Source organism: Sinohyriopsis cumingii, chromosome 12 (assembly GCF_028554795.1).
Source record: "Sinohyriopsis cumingii isolate HCF-2022 chromosome 12, ASM2855479v2, whole genome shotgun sequence".
NCBI classification, from domain to species: domain Eukaryota; kingdom Metazoa; phylum Mollusca; class Bivalvia; order Unionida; family Unionidae; genus Sinohyriopsis; species Sinohyriopsis cumingii.
In genome coordinates, this window is record NC_142972.1 from 24582606 (window position 1) to 24605512 (window position 22907).

At 31.3% G+C, this 22907-nt stretch overlaps 1 protein-coding gene across 1 annotated transcript in view; it reads right to left on the reverse strand.

Moving 5' to 3' along the window:
* The window catches only part of LOC149786113 (uncharacterized), a 76939-nt gene that overhangs the window by 1975 nt on the left and 52057 nt on the right, over positions 1-22907 (reverse strand). The window contains exons 12-17 of the mRNA XM_089978116.1: positions 22400-22520; positions 19455-19759; positions 17793-18052; positions 13735-13889; positions 12567-12692; positions 2324-2432 (exon numbers count right to left, since the gene is read on the reverse strand). Coding sequence (XP_089834242.1) covers positions 2324-2432; positions 12567-12692; positions 13735-13889; positions 17793-18052; positions 19455-19759; positions 22400-22520 — 1076 coding nt within the window. The remainder of the gene's footprint in view (positions 1-2323; positions 2433-12566; positions 12693-13734; positions 13890-17792; positions 18053-19454; positions 19760-22399; positions 22521-22907) is intronic.

The window sequence follows — 22907 nt, forward strand, 5'->3', positions numbered from 1 at the left end:
TATGTGGTAAAATACTGAGCAAGTACCATGTCTACAACATTAAAGAGAAGGCCAAACAGAGATATTTCACAATGCATCATTGACTGAACTAGTGTTAGGGTATCAATCTGAAGTGAAAATTGAGCAGTCTGTGACTGTAATGTTTCCATTAGACTGAGCTGACTGAAGATGTGATGGCCATGTGAGCTATATTTTAGATTTGGTCTAAGGACTGATATGCTCTTTCCTTTGCCTTCATGGAAGTTACTTTTCAAGAAGCCTTGATCCTTAACAGTGTTCTCCACAGGACCCTTTATCATCATGGTCCCAATAAGGCTATAATTTCAAACTTAGGTGTTTGAGAACCTGCCAGTAAGGTATGATGTTTTTTTACTATACTTTCAAAATGATTCTGTAAAACAAACATTCTGTGACCATATTTCAAGCGGTATCCCTTGAAACCACATTCTTTTTATTGTTATAGGGTAGGATAATTACCCCCCTCTCCCAGCTCTATTTAGACTGAGAAATTTGTCGCCAATTATTTTAATAAAGACCATGTGAATAAAAACATTATCAGAACAAATTTATCAATCTATTACCCACTGTACCTCACTTGACTCAGCTGCCCATGTGTGAATAAAACCTCTAATGCTGGTTCAGCCTTTCACTGGCATTTTAATGTGGTCAATCTGTGACAATGTCAACATGTTTCATTTATTTTCACTATCAGTTCAGAAGATGTAATATGTATTACTTTTCAAGTCTGTTAAATCCTCATGCATGATTATAAACATAAATTACCTAGCATCCAGGAAGCCCAATGTAAAAATAAGCTATTGTTTGCCAATTGAGGTTCCATAGCATGATTTATTCCATTTAAGTAAAAGATGGATAAAAATTTAAAAAATTCTGAATGTAAGATTTCCTCTAATTGGATGCAACATTTTTGGATTGGATCATTAGTTTTCCAAACTGCTATCTATTGGCTTACTTAGCAACAAGTTGGTGAGGAAGGGGATAGCAAAAATGAGAAACTTAATGATAATTTTCAGAATTTTAAAATGTACTATTATTTTGTCTTTTATTGTTGTTGTTGTTTCCATGTTTATACAGAATGTGCATTTGGTGAGAAATACCTGATGAATAAAAATCACAGCTCCTCTTATTTTTACAAAGTTCATCCTCAGCAAAATTAGCATACAGTTTGAACAATAAACCTTAACTTCATGTTGATGCTGCCCAGAAAATATTTCTCTGTCCATCCCAAATAAGAAATTTTGTCTGTTTTAAAAGCATTATTACAACTATTTTTTATGAAACTGGATTATTTCTTTATTTAGATTTCAGTAACAGCAAGCAACTAGTTTGTCACTGGAATAAATATTACCATTACATTCTACTGATAATTTGTTCACAATGACAATTATATAATTTATTTGTAATCAGGAAGTTTTGTATCCTTTTTGAATCCATTAATGATCTTATTTTAGACTGTGAAAGGAACCACTAAACAAGGAAGATTATACAGAGAGTGCTGAAGATTAGACTTTTAGTCTGATGCAACCTAACTTGAGACCATGATGTAATTTAGGGAAATTTATTTACTTTCTTTGTATTTCACTGATTTGTTATGATGATAACGTGTTATAGAAAACACTTTTTGTAATACTAATGCATGATTACTTTGATGCTATCAAAAATGCCTGGAAAATGAATGATTTTTTTATTGCATTAGCTGTGATACTGCTGAAGTGTTTATCTCAACTGAAGTCTGATTAGATGGTGATTCCTAAGTGCAATCAGAATGTTTGCAGGGACTGACTGTGATGATTGTGTAATTTATTGGATCTTATTTTATGCATAAGATGGAAAATAAAGCATTGATCTAGGTGTATGACAGTCCTTTTCTGTACTTAAATATCAGAAGTGACACTTGAATCTAAGTAGTTTCCTCATTATTAAACATTATTTTGGAGGTAAACTGTTAACAATTCATTTACTTTATAAGTGATATTGAACAGTGATCAAACATTTTACATGTGCAAACATTTGTTAGATCACTCGGGGAAAGACTTTGAATCCTCAGGCTCAAACTCTTCCCTCAACATCTATCAAATGTCTGAACACAGCAAACTCCTTATGACTGATTCTAACTCCACTTAAGTCTATTTAATCTCACTTCACTTCAGCCAGAAACAATTTTGATACTGATCTCTGAATAGTAAGCAAGTACCAAGAATCACTCAAATTAAATCAACTTAAATGCAAATCAAATTTATTCAAAATTTATATAACAATAATTAAGATCTGATTAATTAGACAAAAAAGAGAAACAACCCACCAACAAGTTCCATCACTAGCTTCTCTTCTTCCATAGCCTTTTGCCTCTCTCTTTCTATCTCAGCAGTATCAATGGTAATGGCCATTTTCTTCTTACTATGTGGGTCAGGCTGAAAAAATGTTTATTGATAAATTTTCAAGAACTTGGAGAAACAATTTTTTGGAGGGGTATGGGGTTATACAAATATCAATCTTTCTTTTCAAACAAAATTTTCTAATTAATTTTCAAGTACATTGAATAATAACAGTAGATTTGACAAAGAAACCATAAAGAACAAATCATTATCAAAGACAGTACATGCAGTATATGTATCAGGTCATGTCATTGCTGGTGTGTAACTGATACAACCATATACAAGTAGACATGAAAATTAAAATCTACATATATGCAGAAACTGGATTAGAAAAATGCCTAACCAAAAAATTCCAAGGAATTATGTCTCATCTGTTCCGCTGATCTATAAGATATATGTATGTTTTCACTTTCAAGTGACCTTGAACTTGCACATGGATCACAGAGGTAATGAATGCATAAATATGATCAGTGCTAACTGATATTACACTACAAGTATGATAATCACCAGCTGACAGTGAAGTGTAGAATAGGCTATCCTACATGTCTTAAGAGGAAACTAATCAGCATCGTGTCAGACTTGTTACCAAAAGCATGCAGGTTTGAATCCTACCATCGGATCAGCTGCTGACAGAGATGCACGGTACTTTACTCCAATGGTCTCAGCACTAAATAATCTACTTGTTGTACTGTGTTGTAAAACACCAAACTAAATGAAACCAGGCATGATAGCTATCCCTTTCAGATTCAGGACTTGTAACCATACATAGAACTTTAAATGAAAACTTAACCAAGAATTTTTAATGACTCTGATATTGTCTAAATATCAAAGTGAGGGTTGATGTAATGGATATGAAGGGCAAAGCATCCTAATCCTACAATCTAAATTTGATAACAAACACTCCCAGTGTTTTGGACTTATGACCGTACAGATAAATTTCAACCAATATTTATTCGATGGTAAACCCATGACGAATGATAAACTAACACTCCTTATTTTGGAAAATATTTACAATAAAAAATCTTTGTCTGAAAATACTACCACCCACAACTTTTTGATATTTTCAGCTGAACTTCATGTAATCATTGGAGTATGAACATTAGGTCACTGTGGTCTGCATATGTCCATGGCGAGTAGTACCCTTCAAAATGAAGACACACATCAAGTTTCATGTCTGTATATACTAAACAAACATCTAAGAGAGAGATTAAGCTAAATGTAAAAACTAAATATAATCACTGGAACATGAAAAGTAAGTCAAAGTGTGACCTATATTTGCCAATGGTGCATAGTACCTTCCAAGAGGAATACACATATCAAGTTGCATGATTGTACAAAATTAACTGTCAAAAAAAAGAGAGCTAAATGCATAAAATTAACATAATTGTTGTTGCATGGAAAGTGGATGTGATCTACTTTTTCCTATGGTGAGTAGTATCTTCAAAGATAAATTCAACCAGCCAGTTACATGTCTGTAAATACAAAATTTCCTGAAAAACTGAATAAAATGGGAAAGATTGCTTGTGATGCTTATGACTGCAACAATATCAGAAAAGTGATCCCTATGTCTTACTTATGCTTCACAGGCAAGATAAAAATGATTTTTATTACATTTCAGAAGAAAATATACACAATCATGTATAAAAAGTTTTTTCTTTACTAATTAAAAGGTATGACAAAGTTGAAACTGAAATAAGCTTGATGAATGATAACTTCTAAACAATGAGCAGGCAATATTCTACAGAATTAAATCATGCATGAATTATTAATTTCTGTACATGAATATTTGTATAAGAGTGATATTTTACAATGTAAAACAATGCAAATGTAAATATTTATATATCTATTATGAAAATATTCTAGGTATGAAATTTGTGAAAATCTGAAAACATATGTAAATTACTAATTGTTAAGTAAATTTGATGAATGTAGTATCAAGTTTTACACTTTCATATTGAAAACTATGAAGAATTTGAACATTATGAGATAAACAGTTATACATCCTCTGAGGACTAATGTGTGTGTGTGTGTGTGTGTATCTATGTCTCTGTGTGTGTGCATGCATGTGTGTGTATGCATGTGTGCATGCATGCATGCTTGCATGTGTGTGTGTGTGACCCATCACAAATTAAAGAAAGAAATGAGACATAAATGGATGTAAATACTGGCAAACTTTGCTCTTAGAGAAGGAAAAACAAACGAGGTCTCTTAGATAAGCTAGCAAAATGAAAGGGAAAGTAAAAAGCTGAGTATATTTTGATTCAACTTCTTTCCGCTTCAGTACATATTTCAATATTGATTTTATCAAGCTCTGAAACTTAGATCATATCTAAAAACTATGGAGTTATTTAAAACTTTTCAAACATTACTGGTCCAATTTCATTTCTTGTTTCTTGAAGATTTTCTAGACTATTCAATGCTTGACATATAACATAAAAATAAAAACACTTATATAAATATTTTGAATGTGGAAAAAATGTAAACATGGATAAAAATCAATTGTGAGCATATGAATGACATAAAAATATAAACACACATTAATTTTGAATGTGGAGAAAATGTATACATGGATAAAATTTAATTGTGAGCATATGACAAACTACCATCATATCCTCTCACTTCAATATAAAATAAAAATAGCGATATTGCGAACAACCAGGTGTCAATCAAATTTGAGGCATGTTTAAAGTTTAATAGATGAAGTATGTAATGCTGTCTTTTAAACCAGTATGAGTTCTCCACAAAAAAGTATTCAAAAATAAGAAAAATTTCATTCCAGCACCAAAATCTCCAAACTGTCCTCAATGACCATAGATAGGAAGTGATTAAGAAAAATATCCCAGAATATAGAGCAGAGTGTTTAGCTAGTAGCAAACAAAGGTAAAGAAGTGGGAAACAAAATTATAAAGTTACCAGAATAGGTACATTAGGCATTGGGTTAGGTATCTGAAATAAATAATTTATTACTGTGCTTGTAGCCTTCTAAAAAGCATGAATAAAGAATACATACAAGTATTACATAATAAACTTAGACTATGTGAAGAGTGAAAGACATTGCATTGATTACTTTATTGATATAAATTGTATGGAATTTGAGACTTTTTGTATATTTGGTTAGTCCATCTTTAACCTTGGTAGGCCAAGAACTGATTTAGGAAAGGTGAATTCAAGCTAAGGAGAACAACGTTAACCTTTTCCTACTGTAAGGTTGGGAGAGAAAATTAAGTGTGCCAACTGCATGCAGGATTTTCTCTGAAACAGTTAGCTCAGCTTGATTTGCAAATTTTTTTACCCTATGGAGATCGAAGAAAAGTTAGATCTACAAGACAGAGCCTTCCAACATAATCATTTCTCTACCTTATCATTACTTTGCAGTTACTGCAGTCAAACAGTGTCAGCAGTTTTATTATCACTAGTCTGCATTGAAGATCAAAATAATTTATTCTGAAATGACAACACACTTTAGTAAAATGGAGCTTACTGATTTAAGTTAAAAGATTCTTTAATGCCTTATACAAACAACATACAAAAAGATTTTACCTTTACTATGGCAAATGAACTGAAATCCATGAGAACTTCTTGTGAATTAAATAATTAATTATGTATCCACTTTAAGAAAATGTTTAATGAATACAGTTATTTTTTTTTTAATTCCATAGCAAGCACTTTTATATCGTGAACTACATAAGAGTGAGGTTTGTTATATTTAGACCTCAGCATAAAAAAATAGAAATATAAAGAACTTTTTAGCTATACATATTCTGCTACAATTAAAACTTATCCACATGAAAACATGCAAACGTTTTGTCTTTGACTACATTTTAAATCATGGAACCACACACCATAATAAATGATCTTAGTTACAGTCAGCAACCATAAAATGGATGTGTATGATATTTAAAGTTTAGAATTTCTTAAATTAAGATTCCCTAGTAATAATGGAATCATATATGGCAGTTGGGATGGATCCTGAATATACATACATGTTACAGTGGAAAGCATCTTATATATTTATATACTGATAAAGTATAATTAGTGTTATATACTAATATCTTGATTTTTTATAACTTTATTAGACAGTGTTTGATTAGTGTCATATACTAGTATCTTCATTTGATAGTAATAGTTTAATTAGTGTCATACAATAGTATCTTTATTAGTGTTATAGTTTCATTACTGTCATACACTAGTATCTTAATAGTTTAATTAGTGTCATACACTAGTATTTTTATTAGACAGTGTTATGGTTTAATTAGTGTCTTACACCACTATCTTTATCAGTGTTATAGTTTCATTAATGTCATACACTAGTATCTTTATTAGTGTTACATTTTAATGTGTTATACACTTGTATCTTTATTAGACAGTGTTTATTTAGTGTCATACACTAGTATCTTTATTAGTGTTACATTTTAATGTGTTATACACTTGTATCTTTATTAGACAGTGTTTATTTAGTGTCATACACTAGTATCTTTATTAGTGTTATAGTTTAATGTGTTATACACTTGTATCTTTATTAGACAGTGTTTATTTAGTGTCATACACTAGTATCTTTATTAGTGTTATAGTTTAATGTGTTATACACTTGTATCTTTATTAGACAGTGTTTATTTAGTGTCATACACTAGTATCTTTATTAGTGTTATAGTTTAATGTGTTATACACTTGTATCTTTATTAGACAGTGTTTATTTAGTGTCATACACTAGTATCTTTACTAGACGGTGTTATAATTAAATTATATTTTCATATTTCTTGTTTGGCTACAATGAAAAACCCAAGGTCCATAAATGTCAATTTAAAAATGATTGACACTTGATGAGTGTAGTGCTTTAGAAAAGCATGCACATTAATGTTTCTGACAACTATTTTATTAATATTATTCAGTCATAACATAGAATAATAATCACTGTTTATATAAATTATAGTTCACTGTAAGAAATGCTGATCTGAAATATAGAGACAAAAAAGGAAGAATTATATAAAAATTAAAAGTACTCAAATTGCAATATAGTGAAACCCCACTATAACACACTTGTTTTAAATAAATTCAGATATAACATGAGCCTGACATCAATATCAATATTTTTTTCTCAATTTCACTAATTTCTTGAAGTTTGTACCAAAACAAACATGAGTCTGATTTATGAATTTGGCAAGATGTATTGTATTCTTCAAGAAAAAACTGTCTTATCCATGTGTCTTTATGTGAATCAAGATGTATTAAAAGTTTCTATTTGTGAATGTTTTTTCAAGTGTGTCGGCAGTCAATCACTGCACTTTGATCTTAGTTTAGTTTTGGAAAGACATCAGCTCATTAAAAACGTGATAAGTGTTAATCTTATTATTACTGAACCATTAACAATAAAGCCAACAGATCCTCTTTGTGTTTGTTTTCAGTGCAATCATTGCTCAAAAAATAGCCAAACATAAATGTTTGGTCATTCAAGTGGCATACATAACCAAGCACCAAATAATGCAGTGGTTGACAAAAGATTCTCACCAAAACGTATAAATCAGTTAGATTTGATAATTGCTAATCATTAAAGGTAATCCCAGAGCTGGTGGTTCTTAAAATAATGGGGTAATGATTAAAATAAAAACAAAAGCTGTCAACACTCATAAATGGCTTGTCAGACAATTGTTGCAGTCAACTGACTAGTGAATAATATTCCCTATAAAAATGCCCCAACACTAACAATTATTTTTGCTGTAGTTGTTCAAACAAATAGGTGTCAAATTGTTAATTAATAGGTATTTATAATGGATCACGGTACATGAAAATTTAAAGCTTTTATTGTTAAACAGAAGCTTGAAGCCCTGGATAAGGATTCAGTCCAACGTTCAGCAAATGCTGAGGAATAAGACTGACTTTGCTAAGGGCAAAATATGACAGTATAGGAAACAGCTGAAATTCTATCATTTTGTAAAAAATAATAAAATACTCATTCATAGCTGAGAAAATTCTAAACTTTATACAGACCCTGTTTAATGACTTTGGGAAGTATACGTGCATACATACTGATCTTTAAATGTGCTTCATCTTTCATTACAAAATTTTTGAATATTTTTTTTGCACTGAATCCAGCCACACAATGATTTATGACAAAATGACTAAATATTTGAGTCCTGTGTGTAACTTTTGAATGGAATTATTACTCTTACAAATGCAACTGGTAAGTACGTATATTGATACTTTAATTACAAAGGATTCACTGCTATGAACACAATGATATCGGTTGGTGTGTACGTGTGATGATACTTTCATTATTATGAATTCACTCGTACAGGTTCAATGATATTGGTTGGTGGGCACATGTGTTGATACTTTATCTATTCATACTGTACACATGTACATGTATATATACCATTGCATGGTTCTCTGAATGAAGTAAACTATTATATATTTCTTGCTTAATTTGCATTGATTTAAAATGGTAACTGTGTCAATGAAGCACACAGCTTTTGGCCCGCCCTTGCTGTAGCGGCCATGGAATAAGGATACTTAGTTAACTGACTAACTTTCTGTAGCATGATAAGATACATCGTGCATTAGCGGGGTTTCACTGTATTATGGGTTAAGATGTCAATTATATATATCTGACAAGGCATGCTGTTGCAAGGAAAATTGAGAAAGACTAGTGCATGTATTAATACAATGACACAAAGATCACTATGTTCCATTATTTTGGTGCATCTACAATATTACAAGGGAAATACATCAACTAGCAGTATTTGACTTTTATTGTAGATTCTGAAGAATATATAATACTGCAAGAACAGCTGTACAGTTAACTATCAGAAGCAAAGTTAGTTGGAAACATTTTTGAATTAAACATTTTTGTTTTAAGAGGTACTATAATATAACTTGTTAAACTACACAATTAGTTGCATGTACCATGGTAAAAACAATTGCTTCGATAGGGTTTTTGGTGGTTTACATAAGAGAACTGTTAGTTGCAGGATATACTGAGTTTTAGCCTAACCGTGACACTTTTGGAACGTTTCTCTTTGTATTCATCTCTTAATTTCGACGAAAATGATCTGGATGTAAACCTGGCTGTAAGAATGCTTGTCAAAGAATAATCCTGAAAAATGTGAACAATATCATTTTTTAAAGAAAGAAACTAATTACATAATTTACTGATTCATTATTTCAACCTTCAGACTGGAATTAAAACAAATCTGAGAGCAATTAACACATGTGCAATCATAACAATACTTTTCCAGGAAAAGTACTGTAAAGGGACATTAATACTGTACAATATGTGTACAGAAAAATACAGTAACAGGACATTAATGCTGTACAATAACAGTACTTGCACATCAATATTTTTTCTATATCTCATTAAGAACATTTTATAAAACACATTTAACATAATATCATATAAATGTACATTACAGATGTATATAAAATTAAATAAATGTACATTACACATGTATATAATATCATATAAATGTACATTACAGATGTATATATCATAAATGTACATTACAGATGTATATATCATAAATGTACATTACAGATGTATGTAATATCATATAAATGTACATCACAGATGTATATATCATATAAATATACATTACAGATGTATATATATCATATAAATGTACATTACAGATGTATATATCATAAATGTACATTACAGATGTATATATCATATAAATGTACATTACAGATGTATATATCATAAATGTACATTACAGATGTATATATCATAAATGTACATTACAGATGTATATATCATAAATGTACATTACAGATGTATATATCATATAAATGTACATTACAGATGTATATATCAAATAAATGTACATTACAGATGTATATATCATATAAATGTACATTACAGATATATATATCATAAATGTACATCATAAATGTACATTACAGATGTATATATCATATAAATATACATTACAGATGTATATATCATATAAATGTACATTACAGATGTATGTAATATGATATAAATGTACATTACAGATGTATATATCATATAAATGTACATTAATGATGTATATAATATACACTGCGACCCCGCCATAATGGGCCCTGCAATAACACAAATTCGGATATAATGTGGTTATGGCGTGGCTCCCAAAAGTTTGTATATTCATTCACACATGAAAAAATATTTTTTGTTCAAAGTACCTGAAATAGTGTATAAGAAATGTATTATCATTTTGGGGAAGAGATCATGTATGAATTCAAATATAATACTATCATGGCGTGGTTTCTGAAATTTTAAATACAAGTACATGTATTTTTCTTGTACCAGAAATTATTTTTTTTTAATTACAAGAAATAGCATGTAAAACGTTTATCACCATTTTGGGGAAGATTTTATGTATGAATTTTAATATAATACAATCATGGTATAGCTTCTGAAATTTAACAATTTCACCAGGTTCTTGAAGTGCTATGTCAAAATAAACATTATCAGAAATGATACTTATTACTGATCCATGAGTAAAGCCAGTAAGTTGTCTTTGTGATTGTCTTCAATTAATTATGGATACAATTGTTGCTCAAACAATAGCCAACATGTGTTTCTTCTTTAACTGTATATATAACAAAGCAGCAGACAACAAAGCAGCAGACAATGTGGTGGTTGATAAAAGATTCTCACAATTTAATAAACATCAAAAAACGAAAGCTGCCAGCAAGTTTGCTGGGCTTGGCGGTGTTATTAGACGCAATCAGTTGACCAGTAAATAATATCTGCTTTATTGGAAATTGAAAGGGTATGAAATTGTACATGCATTCAGCTTAAATTTTTTTATAAAAGTGACTCATGACCATTGCAGGCCTAATGCACTTTGTCGTCTGGTTTTACATGTGTATGGTGTTTGTTTATGAACTCATTAATAATTTTTTATTTTTTGTAAAAATATTTTACCATTATGGAAAAGCACGTTCACAACCCAAGTCATTCTCTGCACTTTGCACAATGGTTAGTTTAGTAGTTTTCACACGTTTCTTTCGATATTCACAAAATCTGAAGTAAACGTTATATGCACGCTGAAAGCATGTGTTGATTGTTAATTATTCTTGCTGTAGTCGTTCAAACAAATAGGCACAGAAGCGTTAATTATTGGAAATTTACAATGGATAGATGTACACGGAAATGCAAATGAGAAAATCTTAGCAGTAGAAATTTGCACAGATACTGTTCATAGACCCTGGAATGTAATGAACCATACATGTGCTTTGTCTTTCTTAACCTAATTTTGCTGTTAATTTTTCCCACTGAATTCAGACACATAATAATGTTTGACAAAATTATCGAATAGTTTAAATATGTATGCAATTTTTACAATGGAAATACATTTATTATGGATTAATTGCAAGCCTTGATGGTACATTATCAGATGGCAAATAAACGGTGATAATACTCTGTTCATGCTATACATTAGACGTTGAATTCAGACAGAATGACCTGGGACAAAATTATTGACTATTGTAAATCTGTGTGCAATTTTTCAATAGAATTACATGCATTATGGATGAACTGCATGCCATGATGGCACGATAGTAAATGGTGTTGATACCCTAATCATCATATACATTAGATATGAATACACATATATGTGCCAATGAGTTGTTCTTTGAAAAAAGTAAAATACTGTAAAACCCCACATTGACGCAACCCCACTATTAATGCAATCCAATTTTTCAGATCCCAATTATCGCATTATAGCGGGGTATCAATGTACATCATAGATCTATGTATATATCATATAAATGTACTTTACAGATGTATGTAATATCACATAAATGTACATTACTGATGTATGTAATATCATATAAATGTACATTACAGATAAATCTTCATGAAATGTATTAAGCAAAATGCTTCAACTAATGCTTTGATCTGGTACTGGTCTGTCTTTCACAGCAGAAAATCATCCTTAATACCTGTCATGGCATAAAACTTTCATAACATTGGCCTTATATAAAATTCTTAAATGTTAAAGTGAATTAACCATTAAAAAGATAGGTCTGATATAATGTTAGTAATATAATAAAAAAATAAGTGTATGAAACTTTGCAATAAAATATTTACACTTTAAAAAGTAGGACCTGGTCAAGAAACGAAGACAAAAGAACATATAGAATACCATCTAAATAGCAATGGTGTAATAATCATGCTTAGAGACTCACCTTTCTGACTGCCAGAATGTTGGCAACTGACTGCAAACCTTCCATCACAGTCTCTACATATTCCTGAAGCACGGCTGCCCGTGTCTTGGAACTCCTCAGCATCTGGTCTCGAAATGTCAATGGTGGCTATAAAATAACAAAACATACTATTCTGTAAATACAGTCTTCTACATCTTCATTATCTTCTTTGATGACACTCCCATTAATCTAACAACTTTTATATGTGGTAAATACATAAGTTTATTTCACCCTTTCCTAACAATACAACTTTTGCACTGAATTGGACTCCATTCCTGAACTTTCATTAATCTTCATTAATCTTACAAACAGTAATACTATTGTACAAAATGGTTTTCTGTGAAGATGTATATGACATTAATACTTCTGTAGTTTTTTCTTTCTGATACATCATAGAAATATGAAAATGCAAAAATGTACAAAGTCAAGGTAAGCAGTCTTGAACTATGCATACTATGAAGAAATCAATATATTCTAATTAGACTTACAATGGCCTTGATCACTGACCTTTTGATCCCAAAACTGATATTTTCTTGCCTTAACCACAAGCTATTGACAAATCTTGGTCAAGGGACTTACTCTTGTACAAAAATTACTGTGCAAAGAAACATTTTACATTGAGTCACAATTACTCCGACCTTTAACCTTTTGACCCTAAAATCAATAGGCCTCTTCCTCACAGTAATTGTGAACCCTCCACAAACTTTAATCAAGATATGTTTTAGAACAAAGTTATTAATACACAAATGCCACTTTTCTTCTTTCTGTCACATTGACCTTGACCCATGAATCAACAGTATTCTTTTCTACCCAAGGTGTAAGCAATATACAAACCACCATATGACGTACATGGCTAGACCTGAATTTTTTAATGAAACCATTTATAATTTTACAACCAGTGACCTTGAGCTTATACCAAAATTTGCACAGGCTTCTATCTTACTTCACAAACAAAACATCCCAAAATATGTTTAGTCTAGATATCTGATGCAAAACTAAAGTTATTATGCAGGAACTATTTTCTTCTTGCAGTTAGTGTGACCTTGACTACTGACAATTTGACAAATGGACAGCTGGATAAAACCCTAACAGAATAATCTCCACCTTTGGTGGGCATATAAAATAATATAAAAAATTCTGAATGTTCTACCCAAGATTTTGAGATGGCTTCCTCATAATCAAAGAGGTAGAAGTTGCGGATGGTGTCCATTGTTTTGTACACCTTACTTTCCATTAATTCATGGACCCTCCTCTCCATATTTTTCAACTTCTGGGTGGCAGAATGGATCTGGTGTAGGAAAGCATCTAGAACAAAAGAAAGTAATGAAAAACCTTTGCTTAGTTTACAAGTTGTAAGAACTTGTTGCATGATGATATAAATTAAGAACTTGTTGCATGATGATATAAACTAAACAAAGATTTACACAAGTACTTTTTATATCACACATGTTGCTGTTATATGGTGTTAGGGGCAACTGGAACATCTTCATCTCTTTCTAATGAAAATGAAATAACATTTTGGACTCTTTAAAATACAACAACAGGTAATCATAGTGACACTTCATAAATTTTTCACTTTTATCCAAGGAATATCTGCTTAGAAAAGCAAAGAATAGATTCTCATTATGAAAGACTGGTAATGAATTTTTCAACAATCAATGAACTGTATGCACTCTTAATAACTTAAGAAATCAAAACTGGTAATATCACACTGCCTTCATCAGCGACTGATGTTGATCACATGACATAATGGTCACATGATATGAGGAGTCACATGATCAACATTAGTTGCTGATGAAGGCAGTGTGATACTGCCAAAGATTTCAAATTCTTAAGATATTTATGCTATGAGTAGGAATTTACTAATGATCAAGAATTATCCCGAGCAAAAAAGCAACCTTTTAAGTTGGACATTTTTCAGTCAGTAGTGCATTAGCATGAGAGAATGCAGTTACATTGGTCAATCTGGCCTTACAGGATAAGTATTAAAATAATTTTTCAAAGTTACATGCCATTTTAAAAGCAAGAATTTTCTAAAAAGTCATATTTTATCATGGAAAAAGATTTTCAGATGTAAAACCTTCAGCGAAAGTAAACTAAAAAATATTTTGTTATTTTTAACTTTTGATGCAATATTCCTATGTGAAATATTCATGTAACCCCCTATATGTAAGAGTATGAAATGTAAAGAAATTCAAACTATTTAAGATGGTGAAAAAATAACAAAAAAAATATATTTATTTTCATGAGAATTGGAGAGCAAGCAGAACAGATCATTACTGGAAAGTCAGCAAAGATGTTCATTATGTTTCAGTATTTTTATTCAATATTAATTTCTAATCAAAAAATGTCAGATTTTTGGGGTTTATCTTGGTCCATTTCCAGGAATGCAGTAACATTTCATAATATTATGCACATATATTTATATTTTAAAAAATTAACTGCTTGAAGAAGGTGAATTACTGCATTACTGCACATGATTTAAAATTGAAAAATGTATAAAATGAAAGCAGTTCTATATCTGATTGAAATGATCATGCAACATAACGGTATTGAAATTAGTCTTGAACATGGGACACAATGTTATTTAAATCATTCTTGAAAATACATTTCTTTTTGGCCTAAAATTGCCATTAATGGATAAGACTACACTCATGCAAAAACATAAATCTATATTAATTGGTTTCCATTTTGGTACAGAGTGTAGGTGCTTCTGTTCTGTGTAAAGATTTGTTTCCATAACCAAATTTTGCCCTAGATCTTGATCCCATTTCAGACCAAAATAAAAGCAATGTAAAGTTTGTCTGGGTGCTGAATCACTGTCCTTCCGACATCACTATACAGGATAAATGTATGAACAGTAAAATTCTCGTATATCCAGTCAGCTTGAAAAACAAGTCTTCATCATCAACAATATCCAAGTAGAAAATACCAATTAACTAGTCACCATCTGGTCATTTGATTTCATTCTGGTCACGATCATGATCCACAGTGCCTAAAATATCAATTTTCCCCACTAAATTCTTTATATTTTCATCAAAATCAGCATCCACATCACTGTCATCACTTGCCAATTCAGTACTGTACATCATTTTCATCTCTGCACATTAAAATTCAGTTCCAAAATCATTAAAATTCAGTTCTGATATCAAATTTTCTACTAAACAGTTATCATCAGCTGTGTTCATTTGAAGTCAAGATTGTGATCAGCATTGCTTAAAATGTCAATTCTCCCCAAAAGTTGTCTGTATTTTCATAAAACAGCATCCACATCATTGCCATCACTCGCTGCTTCAATGCTGTCTGCCCTGTTGATCTCCACATCTCAAAACTAACGTTTGTAATACAATTTTCAAATATTCAGTTGAGATCAACTCCATTCATTTTGATTAAGTAAAGATAACAATCCCCACTGCCTAAATGTCAATTTTCGACACAAAATTGTCAACAAATTCTGCATACACATCACTGCCATCACTAACTGAATCTTTAGCACTGTACACCACTCCACATGTTAAAACTAAATTTTTAAACTGAATTTTGGGGTGTTTTTTAACTCATGCTATCAATGTATGATATAGCATTTGTGTACCTTCTATCCATATTTCCTTTTTGAAAGCATATACTTACGATAATGATGTATTACACTATTAAATGCACACTTCTGCAAAATGGAAGATGGAATGTAGTAACCATTTGACCATACTAGTACCCTATATGAAAAGATACTAGAATTGTATCCCATATGAAATACATTAGGCTAATCTCAGCTAATCTAACCTTTGTATGAGATTGCATTTTGATAAAAACTATTTGCCTGCTGCTATCACAATGACCCAACCATTTTTTTCCAATACCAAACATTTTGGGTCATCCAGCTGGATTTCTACATCATAATGTCTGACACATAATAACACTAGAGATGTGTCATGGTTATAATGAAGAAATTACATGTCTACCACCATCCTCAAAATGACGTAACTACAACCATCCTCCTAGTGACATATCTAATACAATCCTCAAAATGCCAATCTACTATGATCCTCAAAATGACATATCTACTACCATCCTCAAAATTAAATATCTACTACCATCCTCAACATGACATATCCACTACAATCCTCAAAATGACATACCCACTACCATCCTCAAAATAACATACCCACTATCAACCTCAAAATGACATATCTACTACCATCTTCAAAATGACATATCTACTACCATCTTCAAAATTACATACCTGCTACCATTCTCAAAATGCAATATCTACTACCATCCTCAAAATGACATATCTACTATCATCCTCAACATGACATATCTAGAACCATTCCTCAACATTACATATCCACTACCATCCTCAAAAGTACATGTCTACCACCATCCTCAAAAGTACATGTCTATTACCAGCCTCAACGTTAAATATCTACTACCATTCTTAAAATGACATATCTAATACCATTCTCAAAATTACATATCTACTACCATCCCTCAAAATGACATAACCACTACTATCCTCAAAATGACATATCTACTACCATCCTCAAAATGACATATCTAATACCATCCTCAAAATGACATATCTAATACCATCCTCAAAATTACATATCTACTACCATCCTCAAAATGACATATCTACTACCATCCTCAAAATTACATATCTACTACCATCCTCAAAATGACATATCTAATACCATCCTCAAAATGACATATCTAATACCATCCTCAAAATGACATATCTAATACCATCCTCAAAATTACATATCTACTACCATCCTCAAAATGACATATCTAATACCATTCTCAAAATGACATATCTAATACCATCCTCAAAATTACATATCTACTACCATCCTCAAATCAACCAATTGAAAACAGCTCCGATATTAAGTGACAAAGTTGTACACATGAGCCACTGTAAAGTACTATCTAACTAGTGTGAATGTTAATCTTTGAGGCACTAAAATTCAAAGTAACCTGTTGGAAACAATCAAGCTATTGTCATGCCATGACACTTTTGTGTGACAAAGGGTTAAAAATAGCCCCCATGTATGTGGATTAAAAAATGTTGATGGCAGGGTTAATCTCTCAAATATTTCTTTTACTCTCTTTGCATACAAGCTACCATTCACTTAAATCTGCAGCAGTAAAATAAATATTGACCTCATCAAGTTCTACACAAACAATCTCTTATCTTTGAAGTGCACATACCAATGTTCATGCTATTCCACGCCAGGTTGCTAAGACCAGGCTGAAACTGTTGATTGACATGTTCGATGTGAGGCTTGAACAGCTTCTTTAAACACTCTGGGATGGATGTGCAGACTTCTCGATAATCATTTAGCACCAACTCCAGATGGCTCTTGTAGTTTTTGAATCGTTCTTCTTGTTGCATGATAGCTGCAGCTGACTCTGGAACTTGTATCCCAAGACGAGTCAGCCATTTGGCTTCATGAATCAATTCCAAGACCCTATAATTAAAGAACAAAATGTCTGCATTTTATGCTTCAACCATTTTACCACACAGCCAATATTTCCTCTAAACCAGATTTGCATTTGCAAAACATGACATCCCTGCTGCAAACCAGAAATTTTGAATCTCCAAAACATGTGGGAAAAAAAATAATAAAAAACTGCTGTATTGCCCTGAAAATCTAATCAGGCCATCTACATATAAAACACACTTTTCAATTAAATTTCATTTGTCTGCCTCAAATGGTACACTTAATGGTGTAATGAAGATTTTAGTGAAAAAATTATTTTAAAAATGGGAAAAATAACTGTAATGACGTGAAAATCTAATCAAATTTTCTATTTATGACCATGATGTGTAATATTTTATGGCTTTAAGATGAGAACCCATAAATTTCATCAAGTAAAATGACGTGAAATTTAAGAAAATAAAGTTGAATTTATATTTATACATTGATAATTGTATTACAGCTCTCCCTTGTTATAACATTGTCATTGAGATCACATTACTGAGACTGCATTGTGTACCAACCATAACATAGCAAGAAAAATAAATAATTTAATGAATGCAAGTATGTACGGGGGTGTGGGAATAAATAAAATGCTGGTTAAGGACACATAGCAATAATTTTAGTTCATGTAAATTAAATATATTTTTCACTTAATGGCATTTGTACATTTATGTCTGTCAAATAATAATGTTTAAAAGGAAATAAAGACATAGTACAAAGCTTCATGTTGTTTTCTTCCAACCTATAATGCATCACATTTGAAAGGCCAATTCAAGTACGATAGTTTATTTCAAGCCATGGAGTTCATGGCAGTATTGTGTTATATACAAAACCACTGTATTCACCAAGTTTATAAAGTTTCACATCAAACTTATACAAGTATGAGACTTGCAGTGGCTGAAAGACTTTGTCCATGACATTGCTAAACAAATTTTCTATGTGATGTCACACTGTGGAATAAAGTGTTTATGATCTGATATTAGGATGCTAATAAAGTGTTCATGATTTAACATTAGGATGCTAATAAGGTGTTTATGATTTGACAGTAGGAATTAATAAGGTGTTTATGATTTTACATTAGGATGCTAATAAGGTGTTTAGGATTTTACATTAGAATGCTAATAAGGTGTTTAGGATTTTACATTAGGATGATAATATGGTGTTTAGGATTTAACATTAGGAATTAATAAGATATTGATAATGTGATATTAGCTTGCTAATAAGGTGTTTATGATTTTACATTAGAATGCTAATAAGGTGTTCAGGATTTTACATTAGGAATTCATAAGTTGTTAATGCTTTGACATAGGATGCTGAAAAGGCATTTATGACTTGACATTAGGATGCTAATAAAATGTGAACATCATGGGATAAATGTCATTCAAAGTACCTTTCATCAGCATTGACCACAATCTCACTGGTAACAGGGTGATAAACAAACAGCGTAGCTTTCAGACCATTCCTTGCATGATCAATTCTGCTCTTCCACTGGGTAAACCACAAGCTTTCAAATGTCACTAATGCTGTTGCAAGTCGGTTGTAGATGCGGACAATTCGACTGAAATCTCCCAGTTGTGTGATGGCTCGATTGTCACGGAAAATTTTCATGGGATCTTCAATTTGCTTCAGGAGTTGACGGGACCAGTGAATTGCCCCAGCTACTGGAGGAGCATTCCTTACCATCTGAGGATTCTCCTATATGACAAATTGTTAATGTTTATGAAATGAATTATGTGCTGGAAATTTGGTTTTAAAAAAAAAATTAAAAATAATAATTCTTTAATCGTTATATTATCCACTTCAATAAGCATATATATTTATGGTCTTATATTTAAAATTTTTGTAAATGCAAGATTTACAAAACAAATTTAAGTTTTAAAATGAAATAATTATTTATAACTAAAACAGAATCACAATAATTCAAATATTTTTTGTAATTATGAATACATTAGTCTGCGGAAAGATGTAAAATCGGTTTTGATTTTGAATGCTGAAATTGTGAATTTGTTATTACATTTAGGTTATATTCTATTTGAGTTTCTAGAAAACAGGGCAACATGTCTTGCCAATCATTTTCTGCATTGGGACGACAGAACTAGTTTAGCTCTCCAGAAGACCCTGATATCCAATAAACATTCTAATATAATACCCTTCAACTATTTTTTTGGGGGAGGGGTATTTTTATATTTTTCCAGGTTAACTATGTAAAAGTGCACCATTACCACCTTACCATTTGTGACTGGCTTTGTAACATATTACGCATGTAAAAGAAAAATTCAGTTACGATTATTTCATTTTGCATGATCCCCTTTGTTCTCCATATAACTGTCAGGAGCTGCACCTGATAGCCATAGAATGGCAGTTACTTGCCACATTATATAACCATTAACAACCATCATAAAAAACTACTTATTCAATGGTATATTATGGATCTATTTTGGTGAGTATAAGCTTTTGTAGTTTTGACCCCAAAAAATGAAAGTTAAAGGAACTTAAAACGTATCAACATACCAAAAAAAATACATTGTTAGTGGAACTTAAAATTCATTGACCTGCCAGGAAAACACATTGTCACTGGTACTTAAAATTCAATGACGTGCCGAAACAAACACATTGTTAATGGTATGTAAAATTCATTGATATGTCCAAAAAATACATTGTTAATGGAACTTAAAATTCATTGACCTGCCAAAAAAAACATTGTTATTGATACTTAAAATTCATTGACATGCCCAATAAAAACACACTGTTACTGGTACTTAATATTCAGTGACATGCCACAAAATTAGACTGTTACTGGTACTTAAAAGTTTATTGACATGCCCCAAAAAAGTACAGTTACTGGAACTTAAAATTTCATCAACATGCCATAAAATACATTGTTCTGGAACTTAAAATTCTTCCACATGCCAAAAGAAAATGATTTTTATGGCAAAGACATTTGGATTAGGTATTTATGAATGAATGTCTTTGAAACACTGAAATATTTGTTTCTATGAAAATGTTATATTTTTACACAGCAAAGAGCATGAACAATCCAAAATCACTTAAAATTTACTGTTTGGTGCAAATTATTTTGTTCTACTATTAGTTCAATATCTACCACATAGTATGAGTCAATACATAGAACAGTACATGGGAAAAGTAACGTTATTACCAATTGTCTCCTTTTTGTAATGATTTATTAATACTCTCAATTGAATGAATTGTGAACACTTTTTTTATTCACTGAATTAACAATTATCACCTAGTCATCTTAAAATCACTGACATGCATCAAAATCTTTGACAAGCTGGCTTTTGAGAAGGATTTAAGAACACTCATTAAGCTATTTGTCAAACAATATGTATTTATTGGTCTCCTGCAATTATCATGTAAATAGCAGATGATAAACACCATTAGGGTGTGCTAGATTTTATGGAGGCTGATCTTGTTTTTAAAGAAATCTAAGTGGTCAATCATTATTGATAAGAGAGTTTTATTTCCAAACACACCTGTCAAAGAAATCGCATGAGTTATATTATTAACAATCATCTAATAAATTAGTTAAGTGACTATGAAATTGGCAGCATGCATCAAACCAATGTTTGACAAGACAATTTGACACATATCAAAGCACACAAAATACATGTAGCTTGATTAGGGCATGAATGTTGACAAATCTTTTATACACATATATTTCAATTCATGTGTAACTGTTAAGTTACAGTAGAAATATTCCCTACTTGTTAAAATTTGCTTCAAATAGTATATATTCACATTATCATGTGTGCATGAGAAATGCATGACTAACCTTGGCACCACTGCAAAATGGAAATGACAGACTTTGACAAATAAAATAAACTGTGGACAGTTATGCAAAAAAAACATATAAACACTAAATGAAGGCACTGATAGATTTAATGTGGCAAGCGTGCAGAGTATCAAACTTGCAGAACATTAAGCATTATGAACTGAATTTTTACCTTGCTTATGAGCAAATATTTTGCAAATATTTGCTTGCCCAGGCTGAATTTGAGCCTGTCCTAGGTATCAAGCAAGTGGATATGTAAAGCCCTGTGATGTTATATCAATGATGACATAATGTAATGTTATTTCGAGCTGCACAGAAACTGTTTATTTTACAAAACAGGGCATACTCAAATGTGTGACTGGTAGCAATTACAGCATTCATTAAAACTGTTTAAGCATTAATAGTGAATTCGGAGCATATCTTTGTATATCCTTGTATCTGAATTTTATTCTTTTCATGGCTTTATATTTTTGTCTTCTCTATTTTGTCTACTCTAACAACAGCCCAACAAATTACTTCCAGCTATTACACAGATAACTGACCTTGTACTGTTCATATATCTGATGAACCTCCTCCAAGTCTGCCTCATACCAGTTAAACATCTCTACAAACTTTTCTGAAATTGTCACTCTTATTCCCAGTCTGTTCTGTACAGCTGCAAACCTAGCAAAGAAAATATCAGCTATACTATTAAGGTACAAGTATAACCATAATTTGATCACCATTTTACAGAAGATTTCATGACATAAATAAAATGGATAAAAATATTGTTAACATTTACACTGTTGGCAGAAAGTGATTATATACAGAAATAAAATCATGTTTTGAATATTTAACTCTGTTCAATACAATTTCAGTTCTGCTGGTCAATTTTCAACTTACCATACAATGGTCTAAAGTGAGTGTGACTTTCATACTAACATGTTGCAACATAAAATAATGATTCCATACAACCGCAGACACGTAGCATAATGTCCCACATAGTCACATTATTCTGACACCAGGCCGACCAGTGCTTACACTAACCTCTTAATGCTGAGCACCAAGTGA